The 14,995-nt window shown below is 36.8% G+C and overlaps 1 protein-coding gene across 2 annotated transcripts in view; it reads right to left on the reverse strand.

The window, feature by feature from the left end:
- Positions 1-2,610: 2,610 nt before the first annotated feature.
- arhgap28.S (Rho GTPase activating protein 28 S homeolog) overlaps positions 2,611-14,995 on the reverse strand; it is an 83,518-nt gene continuing 71,133 nt past the window's right edge. For both annotated transcript variants that reach the window (XM_018242253.2, XM_041567813.1), the window contains exons 10-15: positions 13,418-13,500; positions 11,776-11,973; positions 10,929-11,072; positions 7,626-7,753; positions 6,750-6,814; positions 2,611-4,433 (exon numbers count right to left, since the gene is read on the reverse strand). In XM_018242253.2, coding sequence (XP_018097742.1) covers positions 4,342-4,433; positions 6,750-6,814; positions 7,626-7,753; positions 10,929-11,072; positions 11,776-11,973; positions 13,418-13,500 — 710 coding nt within the window. In that variant the 3' untranslated portion in view covers positions 2,611-4,341. The remainder of the gene's footprint in view (positions 4,434-6,749; positions 6,815-7,625; positions 7,754-10,928; positions 11,073-11,775; positions 11,974-13,417; positions 13,501-14,995) is intronic.

The raw sequence follows: 14,995 nt of genomic DNA on the forward strand, positions 1-14,995 counted from the left end.
TTATATTTTCCACCAGGAAATACTTTATTCACTATATAATTCACAAAAGGCATAAATAACCTGCAAAATATATCATTATAAATTGTGCTTAGCGATGTCAGCATTTAAAACAAGAGCTTAGTCCGATGTCAGCATTTAAAACAAGAGCTTAGTCAAGTCATCTGTGTCACAATAAGTTTCTGTATTGAAAATAAAATCAATGCACCAATTACTTTAAAGTATAAGGAGTTCCATGACCTGAATAGAAGCTCAGGGCTGAAATCTTCTGCCTTGATATGATTACTTAGTGGTTTCATTCAGTATAATCACTACTTAGTGGTCATTTTGATCTTGAGACTCATTGAAAGTTGATTAATACAAGACATTACTTTTTCGCCAGCGTTGCCAATTCACTAACAGGCGCAGGAGCCAATTTGCTAGTGAACGGGACCGCTGCTAGCATTTATTCACACTCTCTCTCCAGGCGACTTTTTGATCTGGCGAACGATTGTTATTCCGCAAAATCAATTAATTGTGGATTTTACTGAACGTTACCTCTTTCGCCAGAGTTGGTTTCGCCACCTCAGACCAGGCGAAGTGCTAAAAAGAAACTAGATCTTCCTCAATCTTATGTCACTTACATCATATCCTGTGTGTCGAAATTGCATTAAAGTTCAAAAAACGCTAGTGACTTTTCTTTTTTTTTAAGCAGGATATGCTGCAAAAGTCCTGACTTAGACTTTTTTTGGGTAACCAGTTTTCTACACACATTTTATAACATAAGGAACATTAATTTTACAGTGGGCTCATGTGTAGGGCATTATATTAACTCTCTTTTCTTTATTAAGGTTCCCTGGATATTTGTAATAAAAAGTGGTAACTTCAAGCATTTGCACCAACATTTACATTTCCTGCCCTATGCAAATTGACCTAAGCACAAGATCATTAGTGAATTTTTGGTAGCCACAAATGAACGCTAGCGCATCTTTGCTATGAAATGCTCGCACTGCCGAAGTAACGAGAGCGAAAAGTCGCCAGCGTTAGTCACCCAGGACAAAACTTTGCATGTTAGTGAATTAGCGTATTCGTAGCACATTTGTGTCTGGCGAAGTGGTGCGAGGAGTGTGAAGCTGACGCTGACGAAAATTCACCCATTAGTGAATCTGCCCTATGATGTCCACCTGTTCTAAAATACGAGGATATTACAAGCCATAAGATGCTCCTCAACCTGTCATGAAGGCACAGAGCCTCATCTTTCTAAGTATGGGATTTCTTATGAGAAATGTTTGGGCCCTGACCTTTTACAGATATTCCTTAATGACAGGGTTGATTTGTCTGAATACATTTCACTGCTTTGAGCAAGAAAATAACTAACACCACTACAAATGTTCTGCCATTAATAATTTGAACCATTCTTTTCCCAGCAGGTATCATATGTTTCTGTGTGGAAAAAAAACTTACATTGGAAGTGTCTGGTCTAATTACATCAGCAAACATTACTGACCAATTATATATTGACCCCTTAAACAGTTTTACACCTTATAGTATTGTTTTGCCGTCGCTTTGGCTACTTGCTGAGTTCGTTAACATTGAGCATAAAATTAAAAACTCTTTAAACGGCGCAAAATGGGAATCGGCAAAGATGTATTTCTGGGTAACAGGTTTCCGGATAATAGATTTCATACCTGCATGGTCAGGGAACTCTGGCGACTTTTAGGGCCTTATTTATCAAAATGCGAAATCCTAGTATTTAAATAAAAAAAGTCAGACCAAACTAGAATCCACGATTGGACCTTATTTATTTATATTTTACAAAACTGGAAAAATCAATAGAAAATCTGAATCGTATGTTTTTTTCAGATTTTTTCCCGAATCGCTCAATTTTGAATTTTTTCAAATTTTTGCAGAAAATATTTTCAGGCTAATTCCAGCACAAAGATAAATATAATATATATAATTCCAGCACAGACCACAGAAACTTCCAAATAGGATAGGGACTTCTCCCATTGACTTATATACAACGTTGGAAGGTCTGAGATGCCGGATTTTCAGATTCAGACTTTTTGCAGCTGCGGGGTATAAATTCTTTTTCCACTAAAAAGACGAATTTTTCAAGTTTTTGGCATTCGGACTTTGATAAATAACCCCCTTAATACCCATATATTTTAAAACAGGAGATACATCATTCTACCCATATACATTCAAATGTAACAGTGACAGTCTACAGTTATCGAGCACAATGCACTTCTCCCCTGAGGAGCTGACAGTTTTTAAGTGCCTGAGGCATGGAGATTAAGTGGTTTGCCCAAGACAACACACAGGATAATGTATTCATCTAACTACTGTCACAGTAATTGTTTTAAGCCCAAAAGACAACTAATAGTACCAAACAATACCCCGAAGCACTTGGTTACACCAATGCCTGGTGTAACAAAAATGTGCAATGCCCATTTGCCAGGCAGAATGAGTATGTTTATTAGCTAATTCATTGCAAAACCCTTTTAACCTGTATTTGCACTTTATTACTGGAAAATGAAGCTTACCTGGATAATTTGATTTTCATTGGATTCCTCTTATTCTGCTAAACAGGAGATTCATTCAAAACATACAAAAGAAAACTTATTCCTGCAGTTAAAACACCATTCAGACATTTTATATTTAGGGTTTTGTAAAGGTTTTTGGCATTTGAATGTATGGATGCTACAAATCACTCACTGTTACAGGAACATCATGTACTTTAGCCATAGATTGCCTTTAAGGTTACACAGGTTTAAGATGCAGTTCGCTGACCTTTTGCATTCTTTGTTGCATTGCATTTGTCCACAGACTGTCCCTGCAGATATATTACACTATGCACTTTAGATTATGACTATACTATGACTACACTACAAACACAGATTTTGCCTTGGCCTTGGAGACATCTTACAGGGGGTAAAGGGCATCTGTAATTGAAATGATGGCAGAAATCATCCTATGCACTGGGTTTCAAGCCTCTGAGCCTCTCGGTTGTCAGCTAAATATATTGCAATGAGGAATTGTGGCACGTTATAACATAAAGGGATATTTATCAAACTACATTTTTAAACCTAAAACTCTGGAAATCAAATCCTCTTGACCCCAAAGATATTCTGTATGAAATAAAAGGGTATCTAGGGCACTCATTTGATGCGTTTCAATCTGCTCTACTTGAGCTCTTGGCAGGGACATGGAGGGGCCACATTGGACTCTCTGTGTAAAAGTGATTTATTTCTTGTTTAAAAAATGGAAAATCAGCTCATAACATTACGAGAGATGACTATTTGTAACCTTTCCTGGTGGGAAAAAATACCTTTTAGCAGTATCAGATTGAGGTGCCAGGAGCCCACCAGGAAACCTTAGCTCATAGGTTCTCCTCTTTTTCTTCCTCTCTTAATTAACCTTCTTTATTCTTATACCCTCTTCCATTTATATAGTTCCATCTACCCTTTCATATATTTCTTGTCTTTGTTACAAGGGCAAATAGTTCTCCTGGTAAGCTGGTGGGCAAACCCTTTAAATCTTTGGGTCACTTTAGAGTGTTGCTGTGTTTGAGCAAATCCATATAAAAATGTTCTTCTTGATAATAAGTTTTTGGTCTGTGCATAGAGGTATCAATGAGTTGAGCCTTATTTATAAGTCTATTAATGTTCTGTAACGTTGGCTCATACCCAAACAAAGGCAGGGCTGGAGCAATATGGGTGCCCATCCTCTAAACATGAATACTGAAATAAAGACAGGCTTGGTAAGCTACATGAGTGTAACTGGCAGAACATAAGATTAACAATACATACATACAGTACATATATCTACAAACAGGTAAAAAAGTAACTGTACAAACATAGTGTTTCCTGTACAAACGAATGTACAAACGTTACATTCTCTTTTCCATCAGATTTTGATGCTGAACAAGGCATTCACGTCACTGCACACATTCTTCAATAAAAATAGCAAAAACAACATTGTCTCCCACTCTTTGTTAGAAAGTTGCACTTTCCAGGTCTCGCATTTAGTGAACTGAAGATTCAACCCATCCATGGCAGCAGTAATACTTGGAGAGCCACGCACAGTATCTACTCGGACTCTACAAAAGGTTTCCAGTAAAATGATGCTTTGCCACTAGTGTTTTTCTTCTTAGCAATACATTGTTCATATTAAAAATAATTTCTAGAAGAAAATTTTCTTCCAGGGTCAGGAGTCTTATCACCAGACCTAATGTATTATTTTAGTAGTACCAATGTAACAATTCCCCAATTCTTCAAATCAGTCTGTGGATGTTATAAAATCCCAAGGATAATGTCTGTCCATCATTCTGTAAAGTGCCAGTAGCCTGGGCATTCAAAAACTTCAGCTTGATTTTGGTTTTAGCATCCATTCCGCATGAGGATTGACATGATACACATCCAAAATATAGGTATCGGGGTCAAGGCAATGCTCCCCTAAAAGAAAACAGAAAGATTAACGAACAGCCCAAAATAGCATTAGAGTTTTCTTGCATTTATATCACCTGTAAAAAGAGTGAATTACAAAGATACAGTATAATTGTGCGCAGAACATTACCTACCTATTATCTACATGATATCTGTATGATCTGTTAATAACTAATGCACTACACGGTAAATGCAAGATAAATAGGCTGTATTTACAGAACCATGGGGTAATGTCATTGTAGCCTGCATTGATTCAGTATGATGCCATCATTTCACAGTACTGTGAAAAACATATGTTAATTGTCCTGTACTACTTACCATGTTTGTTTGTGTAATTTATGGGAGATTTACTACATAACAGTGAATGATGTTCCTTGATTTTATGCAGGGTTGTAATGAATCATAGGATATTAGCACTAAAGATGCAGTAGAGTCCTGTAGTGTTAACTAATTCTGACTGGGGTCAATCCTACCCAGCCAATAGCGTAACTAGGGTGCTCCGGGCCCCCTGCAAAAAAAACCTTCAGAGGGACCAGAGGCAGAAGCACTGATATCTCTGGCTTTTGGCTTTTTAGCAAGTGAGGGAATACAGGGTTATAGAACATAGCTCATAGTACAAGTTGATCCAGGCACTAGTCTGATTTCCATTTTGGAGTCAGGAAGGAATTTTTTCCCCCTCTGAGGCAAATTGGAGAGGCTTCAGATGGGTTTTTTTGCCTTCCTCTGAATCAACTAGCATAGCAGTTAGGCAGATTAAAAAAAAAACTAAAAGGCTGAACTTGAAGGATGTGTGTCTTTTTTTAACCTTACTTACTATTTTACTATGTTACTATGTTATTAAAACTTGCCTTGTGAACCTCCCTGTAGGTTACCACCTTTCCATGGAACCCTAATATTCATAACTTCTAATTGTAACTTGTCCCAGAACTCTACTGGCTAACCCACAAGAAAAAGTTACCTTGGCTAACCCCACCTCATCTCATGGGATGGTTGTGGAACTAAAATTAACTTCCTTGCTTCCAGCCAACCCCATTCTCCTGCTACTTCCCTCTTCCAATCCCCAACCCTAGCTTCCCAAAATGTCATTCCTAACACTGTTCTGGCCCCTTCTGCCCCACATCTGTCCAGCTCACTCCCAGGGTCTTCTCCCCTCATAGGTAGCAAGTAAAATGTTAGGGGTGCAACATATATGCCTAAAAACAACTGTCTATATAGTTCATAATCTAATATGGTTCATTAGCTTTAAGAAAAGCCACTAGCATAATAAAGCGCAGTGTAAAAGGGTCAGAAAAACAGAGAGAGGAAGTAACATTTACAGAATAATTATGGAACAATTTATCATGCCTCATGTTCAGAGACAAACACTGGAAAATCTTTGTTCACTATGGAGCTTTTTTTGGTTGTGATCCAAAATTCTGGATACACACAGCACCCACACACAAAGCACACACGCACAAGCAGAATTAACCTGACACTGCATAACACAAAAATATGTATGGTGCACGTTTTTATATTGCATTGGGATTTCATAAAGTAACTTATATTAATAGAGCTAAACTGTTGTCACAAAAAAAAGAGAAACAACAATGTGAATGTATGTGAATGTATGCCTCTGGCATCAGAATCATTATAGTATTTAATCTGAGCAATGATTAATAGCCACAATCTCCTGGCATGGGCACAAGGGGTACAGGTGTCTACACTAGAAGCAAATATTATTACAAAGGCCTTGGTATTCCAAAACAATAGGCACATTAACAGTTAAATATGCAATACCTGTTTTGATTCAACAGAAAGACCAACATTATGGGGTCTAACCTGAATTACCTGTTGATAGGCTGGTGTTATTATGCAAAAAAATTTCCCCTTGGGTGAGTGCTACCAGGCATGAAAGGGAAAATGTGCAGATCAGCCCATTAAGGAATAGTGTTATGCTCATGCCTACTGTGCCTTCCTATTAAATTGTCCCTTATGCTAGCTCTACCACGTCATTTAATAATTATACTAATAGCAACTTCCAGACTTAGATTAGGAGTATGCAGTATTACTATTTATTTATACCCCTAGACTATATTCTTTAGATAATTGATGGTGCTATAAGTGGACCAGTATACTGCCTTACTCAACATGAGTGCAATGAGTAGGGCTTGTCCTGAACATACTATTGGAATATTGTTTTTACAATTAATCATTTTGTCATCATACTGTTAAGAGTTTAAACAAAATGCTTCTGGCACGATAAATTCTGTGTATTCTGAACAATCAAAATAATACACAATCTTCTAAACATATAGCAATAAAAACATGAACATATATTATACTTGCCTATATTTCCTCCTATTTCATATAAACTCTGGTTGTGTACTCTTGTATTGTCTGATGTTCCATGGCTAATACAGGGAAACAAATCAAAAGTTAATACAGAAACCTTGCAGAAATATGACAACTGCCAAATCTGAAGCCTAAGTTGCATATTTGAACTTGAAAATAATAACATAACGTACACAATTTCAAATTTGAAATATACAATAAGGATTTGGCTGAATCCTGAAAAGAAGTACTGGAATATGGATAAATCTGGAACAGAATCTTGAATAGGATGACTTTATAGTCAATTTAAAAAAATAATTCTAATTTTAGCAGACTTAAAGAATCAGTAACATCAAAAAATAAAAGTGTTTTAAAGTAATAAAAATATAATGCAGTGTTGCCCTGCACTGGTAAAACTGATGTGTTTGCTTCAGAAACTCTACTATTGTTTATATAAACAAGCTGCTGTGTAGCAATGGGGACAACCATTCAAATGAGAAAAGGCTCAGGTTACACAGCAGATAGCAGATAAGCTCTGTAGAACATTATGGTGTTATCTGTTATCCACTATTTAACCTGTGCTATATTTTTTCAATTTCTGCCATGGCTACACGGCAGCTTTTTTATATGAACTATTGTAGTGTTTCTGAAACAAACACATCAGTTTTACCAATGCAGGGCAACACTACATGATATTTTCATTACTTTAAAACACTTTAATTTTTTTCTTGTGTTACTGTTCCTTTAAGGGATCATGATCCATAGAGAAAAGCCCTTATCCAGAAACCCCCAGGTCCTAAGCATTTCAAATAATAGATCCTACACCTGTACTATGAATTAAACCATTTTATGTAGGTTTAAAAAAGCATATCTAAATTCAACTCTGTATACCTGTTTTCACAGTGAAATCTTGCCAGAATGTCTTTGGCTTTCGTGCGACTGTTCAGCTGGATTGCCATGGAAACCTTTGAGTGCAGCGGAGCGTAGACTCTTATCACCCCTTCAGGTACATCACCGTGCTGAAATACAAACCGAAACGCGGCTATCAGAGCTCATGGCTTGCATACCTCAGGAAATGTTCCTTTTTCTTGGGATTATCAAGGATAATGGAAAAAGGGACAGACATCTCAGTGGAAAAAATATCTTTTAGCTGCTGGCAGACAAAAGAGCGGAATTGGTAGGTCTAGATATGCACATTATACAAGATATAGATACGGGGAAAGAACAGAACACACAGACCACAATTTTAAAATAAAATAACAGTGGATTGATTGAAACAAAGCTAAAGACACAAAAATACTATTCTGAGATGTATATGACTAAATGACAGTAAGAAAGTAACTGAAGTCACATAACTATAAAAGGCAATGTCTTTATTTCCCTTTATTTATTATTGACAAAAATAGTGTATAACATCCATGGTGATTATTTTAAGAGACACAAATCCACATAAGAAGAGGATAAAGATACCCACGCAGATCAATCCACACAGTTCCAGTAGGTCTTATTGCCAAACAATGTAGCACCAGTAGTTACCCATTCTCTGTTTTTTCCCACTTACTGGTCACTGTTTGCTCAATGCACTGCACTGCTCAATGCACTGCTCCTCTCCAATAAATCGGCAGACATTCATGATTAGCAGGACAAAACTTTCTCAACCTGAATCTAACCCAGATCTAATACTTTGCAACACAAACCCAACGCAGCCTGAAGTCCTCTTCTACTTTATGATACAATCCGGATCCCCTCTAATGACTCAGAAATCAAGTAAATCTTCCCCTTCATAGGGGTATCTTACTTAGAACCCTGCCATCAATGCAGAAGCATTAAAGGCTTCAAAAACCCATTCCTTAGTTCTCTATTACAAAGCCTATAGGGTATATATATATCTATACTCTGCACCTTAAAAATCTTATATAGCGTGCAAAGTGTAATGATGGTCCTGTACTTGCCACTTGCCCTGCAACTGTAGTACATTATGGCCTCTGGTGCTCCCTAACTCGTGCATCTGAATAATAAGCATGTTATGAGGTGGGAGGTGCCTCCCCCTGCTTACATTTCCTTCATGAATACAGTGCTTTGAACACAGGCAGCACTGTATTCATGAGGCAAACGCAGACCTGTGGCCATTCAACAAATAGCTGGGCTGGAAACAAGTGTGCAGTTCAACAAAGTGCAGGTCAGGGCAAGTGTGCAATAAGCATGACAGTTTGTAACGTTGCACCCTGCCCTGCACTTGGTAAATGAGGCCAAAAATCTAAAGAAAAATTACATTGCGCACATATTTTTAAAGTCATGCAAAATATAGTGTTTACACCATAAACACTAGCTTATATAAAGCATAGCTGTTCTACTTAGACATGAATTCATGCCAAGCAATGCATAATAAATACAATATTATTATACCAGTGTGCAGTGTTATAGATCTGCATTTCCAGTTACAACATAGGCTGTAAGTGAAAATATATTTATCTCTTTCAAAATGATATCTTTAAAATATAAATATTTTGATTAGCTTTTGTAAACTGATTTTTTTTTTTAGAAACATGCCATGTGTTTAAGAGAACTGAGACAAAATATAAAACTGTATAGAGGATGGGAAAATCAATCTCAGTCAACTCTTTGGGAATATATCCAGGGAACTAAGACTGCATCTGGCCTGTGCAGCATCATCACCTTCCAATTACAAGCTGACAGCAATGTCATTCCTCATGCTCTTCTGGACCTTGTTATATATAGTGGAACAATGTAGGCTCACACAGTCAGCTGTGTATTTTAAATTGGTAAGCTATTTGTATGATGTTCCCTGGATACTCCGTCCTGGCATCCACAAATCATGCAAATGTATCATAAAGGTTGGGAATCATACAGCAGGCAGAATAACTGTTAATAGGCTTTTATTTTGTGTCCACACGACATGTTACATGGCTTCGAGGGCCCTTTTTCAAGTGTGGGAACTTGAGAAAGACTCCTTGAAGCCTGAAACATGTTGTGTGGACACAAAATAAAAGCCTAATAGCAGTTATTCTGCCTGCTGTATGATTCCCAAACTTTATGATACATATAAAGTGGAACAGTCAGTTCTTCTGTCTTTAATGTATTCATTTAGATCTACTTCCAAACACAGCTGTTTGTTGGCAATAATGGTCAGCAATTGGTATTGACATATTTGAATTATAATACAGAATGCACATATGGGGGAACAGAAAAAAAAATAATGAATAAAATAAGAACAACATTAACATTTTTTGCCTTGTGAACAATTTTTAGTCCTCTGCACAAATGCAAATAGGTTTTGTGAATACACAAATGTATTTAGTGATCAATTCAATTGAAAAAGACAGCAAATTCTATAGTTTTTGCATGCTGTAAGTAATACTGAAAACAATTATTTGTGCCAGCTCAAGAATAAACTACCTTGAAGCAAGTATTAAAAATGTGCTATGTGCAGTTAGAATGCTCAATGAAATATCTGCTGTATGAAGAATGTTACATTGCAAAATGCAAATATTTGCTCGTATTTATGAATATATTATTTTTGTTTATATACAGAACAAAACATTTTTTTTCTCTGGGTCATGCATAGAGAATAAGCAGCCCAGGGTACATAGCAGCACAGCATTTTGGTGCTAATTTTCCTGTGATCCCAGGCTGGACACATATGTGGAATAGTCAGTTTTGGGAACTATACTCACATGCAGCCACAAGGGACACCTGCAAGTATGGAACGTGGTTTGCTTGGAACCAAGTTGATTCTTTTTTTAAAGAGGCATGCTGGGTTGGATAAGAGGTTGGCAAATTTGAACCTTGCGATGGTTTATAAAAATTGGCATCTCAGAGCAATTTTACTTTACTTGTCCTTTAAATAGGTTCTGAAAGGAATATGAAAAATACCTTTATTGATGAAAGTTCTTATTTTGGTTGAACATGACAGACCTAAGTCTCTCTTTCAGAATAATAAACTGTGGTTTTTAGATGTGTGTAAGTCAATGTTTTTATTAAGAGGAGTTAAAAAGTGCAACTGTTCAAACAATTATTGTACAAAGAAAGTTGGAGTTCAATAAATCCCTTTAGGTGGCCGGTGGGAGGTGTGAAAAATGTGTAGTGATGATGATGATAATGAAGAAGCCATGACCCAATCAATCAAATAAAGGTAAAACATGTTATCTTTCAATTTTTTGATGAATTCAGTACCTCTCTCCTTTCAGGTCTTTCTCGCTCCATGGTCTTCCTTCGTAATAACTTCTTTACACTCTTATCAAAAATCAGCTGCCTTTTATTGTTAATCATAGCTGCCTCGTTCATTTTCCTTACTTGGGAGATTAGGAAAGAGGGAACCTATATTAAAATTAAAAAGAAAATCAAATAAATACATCTAGTTGGATATTTGTTGTCAAAGGAGGAGGATGTTTCTAGGAGTTGCTTTAAGGCTGCATCGCCAGAGCAAAGGATATATGTCTCTGTATATTAAACGCATAGGCAGCTTATAATGTGTTGCTTTGAAAAAAAAGTAAATGGTACCTGCTGAATGTCTACTATAGGTGACTAGACCTGTAGGAAAGTTTGCACCTTTTGTAACCCACAAATATATATATTCACTAGTTTACATAGATGTATAGTAGTGTACACTTGAGCAGTGCAAACTGATGTCAAATGGGTAAACATTAATAACATCACTGCCATGGAGTTACCTACCGGTTGTGGGTAGGATATCAAGAAATAATTCATATTCTGAGGTCAGAGGCAACTGTGCTTTCTGCCCTACCCTAAAACTGGCACTTTGGATAAGAAAGGCTGTAAACTACAGCTACCAACATTCTTCTCCTAACTCAAATGCAAATCAAAAGCAATGCCTTCTCTAAAATGATATTAACACATAAATAACATGTTCCTACCCCCTGGAGCTCACTTATTACCAAGTACATAAGCTGTAAGGAACATAGACACAATTTACAGACACCTTTACTTTAACAATACATTTCACTTTAACAATACATATTGCAGCATTATATATTGTAATTTGGAACCCATATTATCTTACCGTCCATAAGATGTCCTGGTACCTAATTAAAAGCCGAACGATATGGGCTGTGGATGCGGCTGCTTTCATTTCCTCCTTGTTTGCACTTTTGCGTTTGCAGATGAATAGGTTTGGTGCAAGGATCATGGACACGTTCCACAGACTCATCTTGTTCTTTTCCTCATTTGAAACCACCTTTTTCAGAAAATTTAACAAAGCCTATACAAAGAAGAAATTGGCTTGTCAAAGGGAAGAGAAGTCCCTAGGTTTCATTTCATGACAACAGTGGTGAAGCATCCATTTCCTCCCGTATACATATTTGTTTCATTCCTTTCTTTGCTATAATTCTTCTCCTTTCTTGTATCACCAGTGCATCACAATGCCTTTTTACCAATGTGCTAGTTTTTTGTATTCCCTTGGTATTAAACTTTTACTGATTTATATGCATACGATAACTAGGACAGTAAATATGTTTTTACTCCAAACCTCCTAGCACATTTCAGGTATTTGTTATAGAAATCTCAGATTCTCCCCAAATATTGTCCTAATTGTCCTTCAGGCTGAGTTTGGGAACCAATACTCTACAGGGTATATACAGTATGAGATAGCATGTGCTGAGTGAGCGAGATGTTTAGATTATTATTATTATTATCTTCCACTTTTATTTGGGGCACCCTCATTCCCTGCATTGCCCTAACTGTAGAAAGTGCCACAGTTTTACAAACTAATTTCAAAGAACCATGGCTTAAAGTGTTCTCCATATTCTGCCCATTCTTGGCACATACAATAAAAACTGTTTTTGTGATGTTATTTAGATGGAGGAGTAGATCCTACACAGTTATAATGGTAAGGTTAAGGAGTGTGTCTTTTAATTCTAACCCCCAAGAGTTTTCCAAGACGTCTTCTGACCCTGTTATATTCAGGTGCCAAAGCTCTACAAAGGGCTATTTTTGGCATGGTCCTCAGAAAGAGCTTAAAATAAATTTTGAAACCATTTATTACTTCAATGTTCTTAATCATTTGTTATAATATCAATGTTGCCCTTCCTCTGCAGTGCCCTAGCTCATTAATAGGATATTTTAATTGCATAACTTTTTAATTTTGTAACAACCCCATGACTTTTAGTAAAGCTTCTGCTTGAATTACTACAGTAACTCATGTGTGATCACTAGCATAGGGTTCTCTACAATATAACTCTAAGGACATATGAGGGCAGACCTGTTCTTAAGAAAAAAGAAAAACAAAGGCATTTTCCTAGGAAAAAAAAAAGTTTGATCCCCGGTTACACCAACAAGAGGCAACAAAGAACATGTTCTGTTAGCTTTCTTTTTTTCATTTAGAAATGTGTTGTAACAATATTAATTGCTGAACTTTTTTTAATCAAATTAAAAAGGAGAAATCTAAAATAGTAAACAACTGAATGTATACTGTCACTTTAAGCCTGCTCCATCTACATATGGCAGGAGAGGCCTTAAACCCACCACTATTAAATAAATAATTAATTAAGGGCGGCAGTCCCAATGTTTTAAAACATTTTATTCTAGTATTGCCATGTCTTCTGTAAGTCGGCGCAACTAAGACAAATATTTAAGTCAGTATGAAAGTTTCAAAGAACCCTCAAGGCAAGCATGATGAATATTTAGCAATATTGTGTCTAATTTACCTTGGCAGTATCTCTGTTGGCATCTGGCAGCAGCATGATTAATAGATGAAGAGCTTGGAGCTGCAATTTGATCTTGGAGATTTCTGAAGAAATGAAAAATAACTTGAATAAGTTTCCTGATATGAAAGGCAGCAATATGATTAGCTGCTGAGAGAAGTCTCACATTAGAGCACATGTGGATTCATGAGAAGTTGTGTTTTCTTCCATAAAATGTCACTGGCTGAAAGATTGGCATGTGAGAAAACGTTTTCCCTTCAACGCTCTCATAAATGTGTTAGTAGACTGAGCTGCCTCTATTGCTGATGATAATAGCAGAAACCATCTATAATATTATAAGGGAGGTTTCGGAGAATAACACACTGTGCTCATTCTTATAGTGCCTTAAGTTTCTAAAGGCCTCCAGTTTCTTGGTCTACCAGACATTAAGGCCACCCTGTGAAAGGAAAAGGCCTGCCTCTAATATTAAACAAAAGACGTATACAAATAACATAGTAAACATGCAAAGCAGTAAACACATTCCTAATAAAAAATGGAGTCCAGTGCTACAAGATACCTCTCTACAGGACATATAGATTAATTGTTTTTTCAACTTTTTTCTAGGGACCAAAGTGTACTGTAGGTATAGAACTAGTTTTGCAAAACAAAACTACTGGTAGATGTACATTGATTATTGCCTAACCTAAATATGGTGGAGATCTTTGGAGCAGGTTTACTTGAGGGTGAAAATTCACCAGCGGCTGCTTCGCAGCCATAGCTACACTTCACCAGGTGAAAATTCTCTTAGACAACGCTAATTCACTGGAATGTGAAGTTTCGTTGTGGGCGACGAAAGCTGGTGACTTTTTGCTAGCGTTACTTTGGCAATGTGAGCAATTGAAAGTGAAGATGCGCTAGCGTTCATTTCTGCCTAGTGCAAATTCGCTAGAGGTCTTGAGCACAGGTTAATTTGCATATAGCGGGAAATTTAAAGTTGAATGGACGTATATGTTGCAGCAAATACATTACATTATATATTCCAGGGAACCTTATTAAAGAAAATAGAGTTGTTATAATGCCCTAAACATAGTTAATGTTCCATATGTTAGACAATTTATGGGGGAAGCCGATTACCCAAAAATATTTTCAAGCACTTTTTTAGGCCATAACTCTGAAAAAAGGAAAAGACACCAGCGTTTTTTGGACTTAGAAGCTTTTTCTACTCACAGAATATGAACAGAAGATTGAGGAATATATATGCACTCCAGTGCACTTCGCATGGTCTGAGCTGGTGAAGGCAAGTCTGGCGAAACAGGTAACATTCAGTAAAATTTGTGGAGTAATGTCGTCTGCGATAGAGTGGAATGAGCGCTAGCGTCTATCTCATTCGCTAGTGAAGTGACACCTGCACCCGTTAATTGCCAATGTCCCTGCAGACGGTAACGCCCTCGAGTAAATCTGCCCCTTTGAGTCCAAACACAAGTTAAGAATCGCTGATTGAGATTGTTTCATATTGCTTGTGTTCTCTGGTGAAATCTGTCTAATTTCTTCATCTTGATACTAGATAGAGAGAAAGCCTTATTGTTGCCACCCTTTTTATAG

Source organism: Xenopus laevis, chromosome 6S, assembly GCF_017654675.1.
Source record: "Xenopus laevis strain J_2021 chromosome 6S, Xenopus_laevis_v10.1, whole genome shotgun sequence".
NCBI lineage: Eukaryota > Metazoa > Chordata > Amphibia > Anura > Pipidae > Xenopus > Xenopus laevis.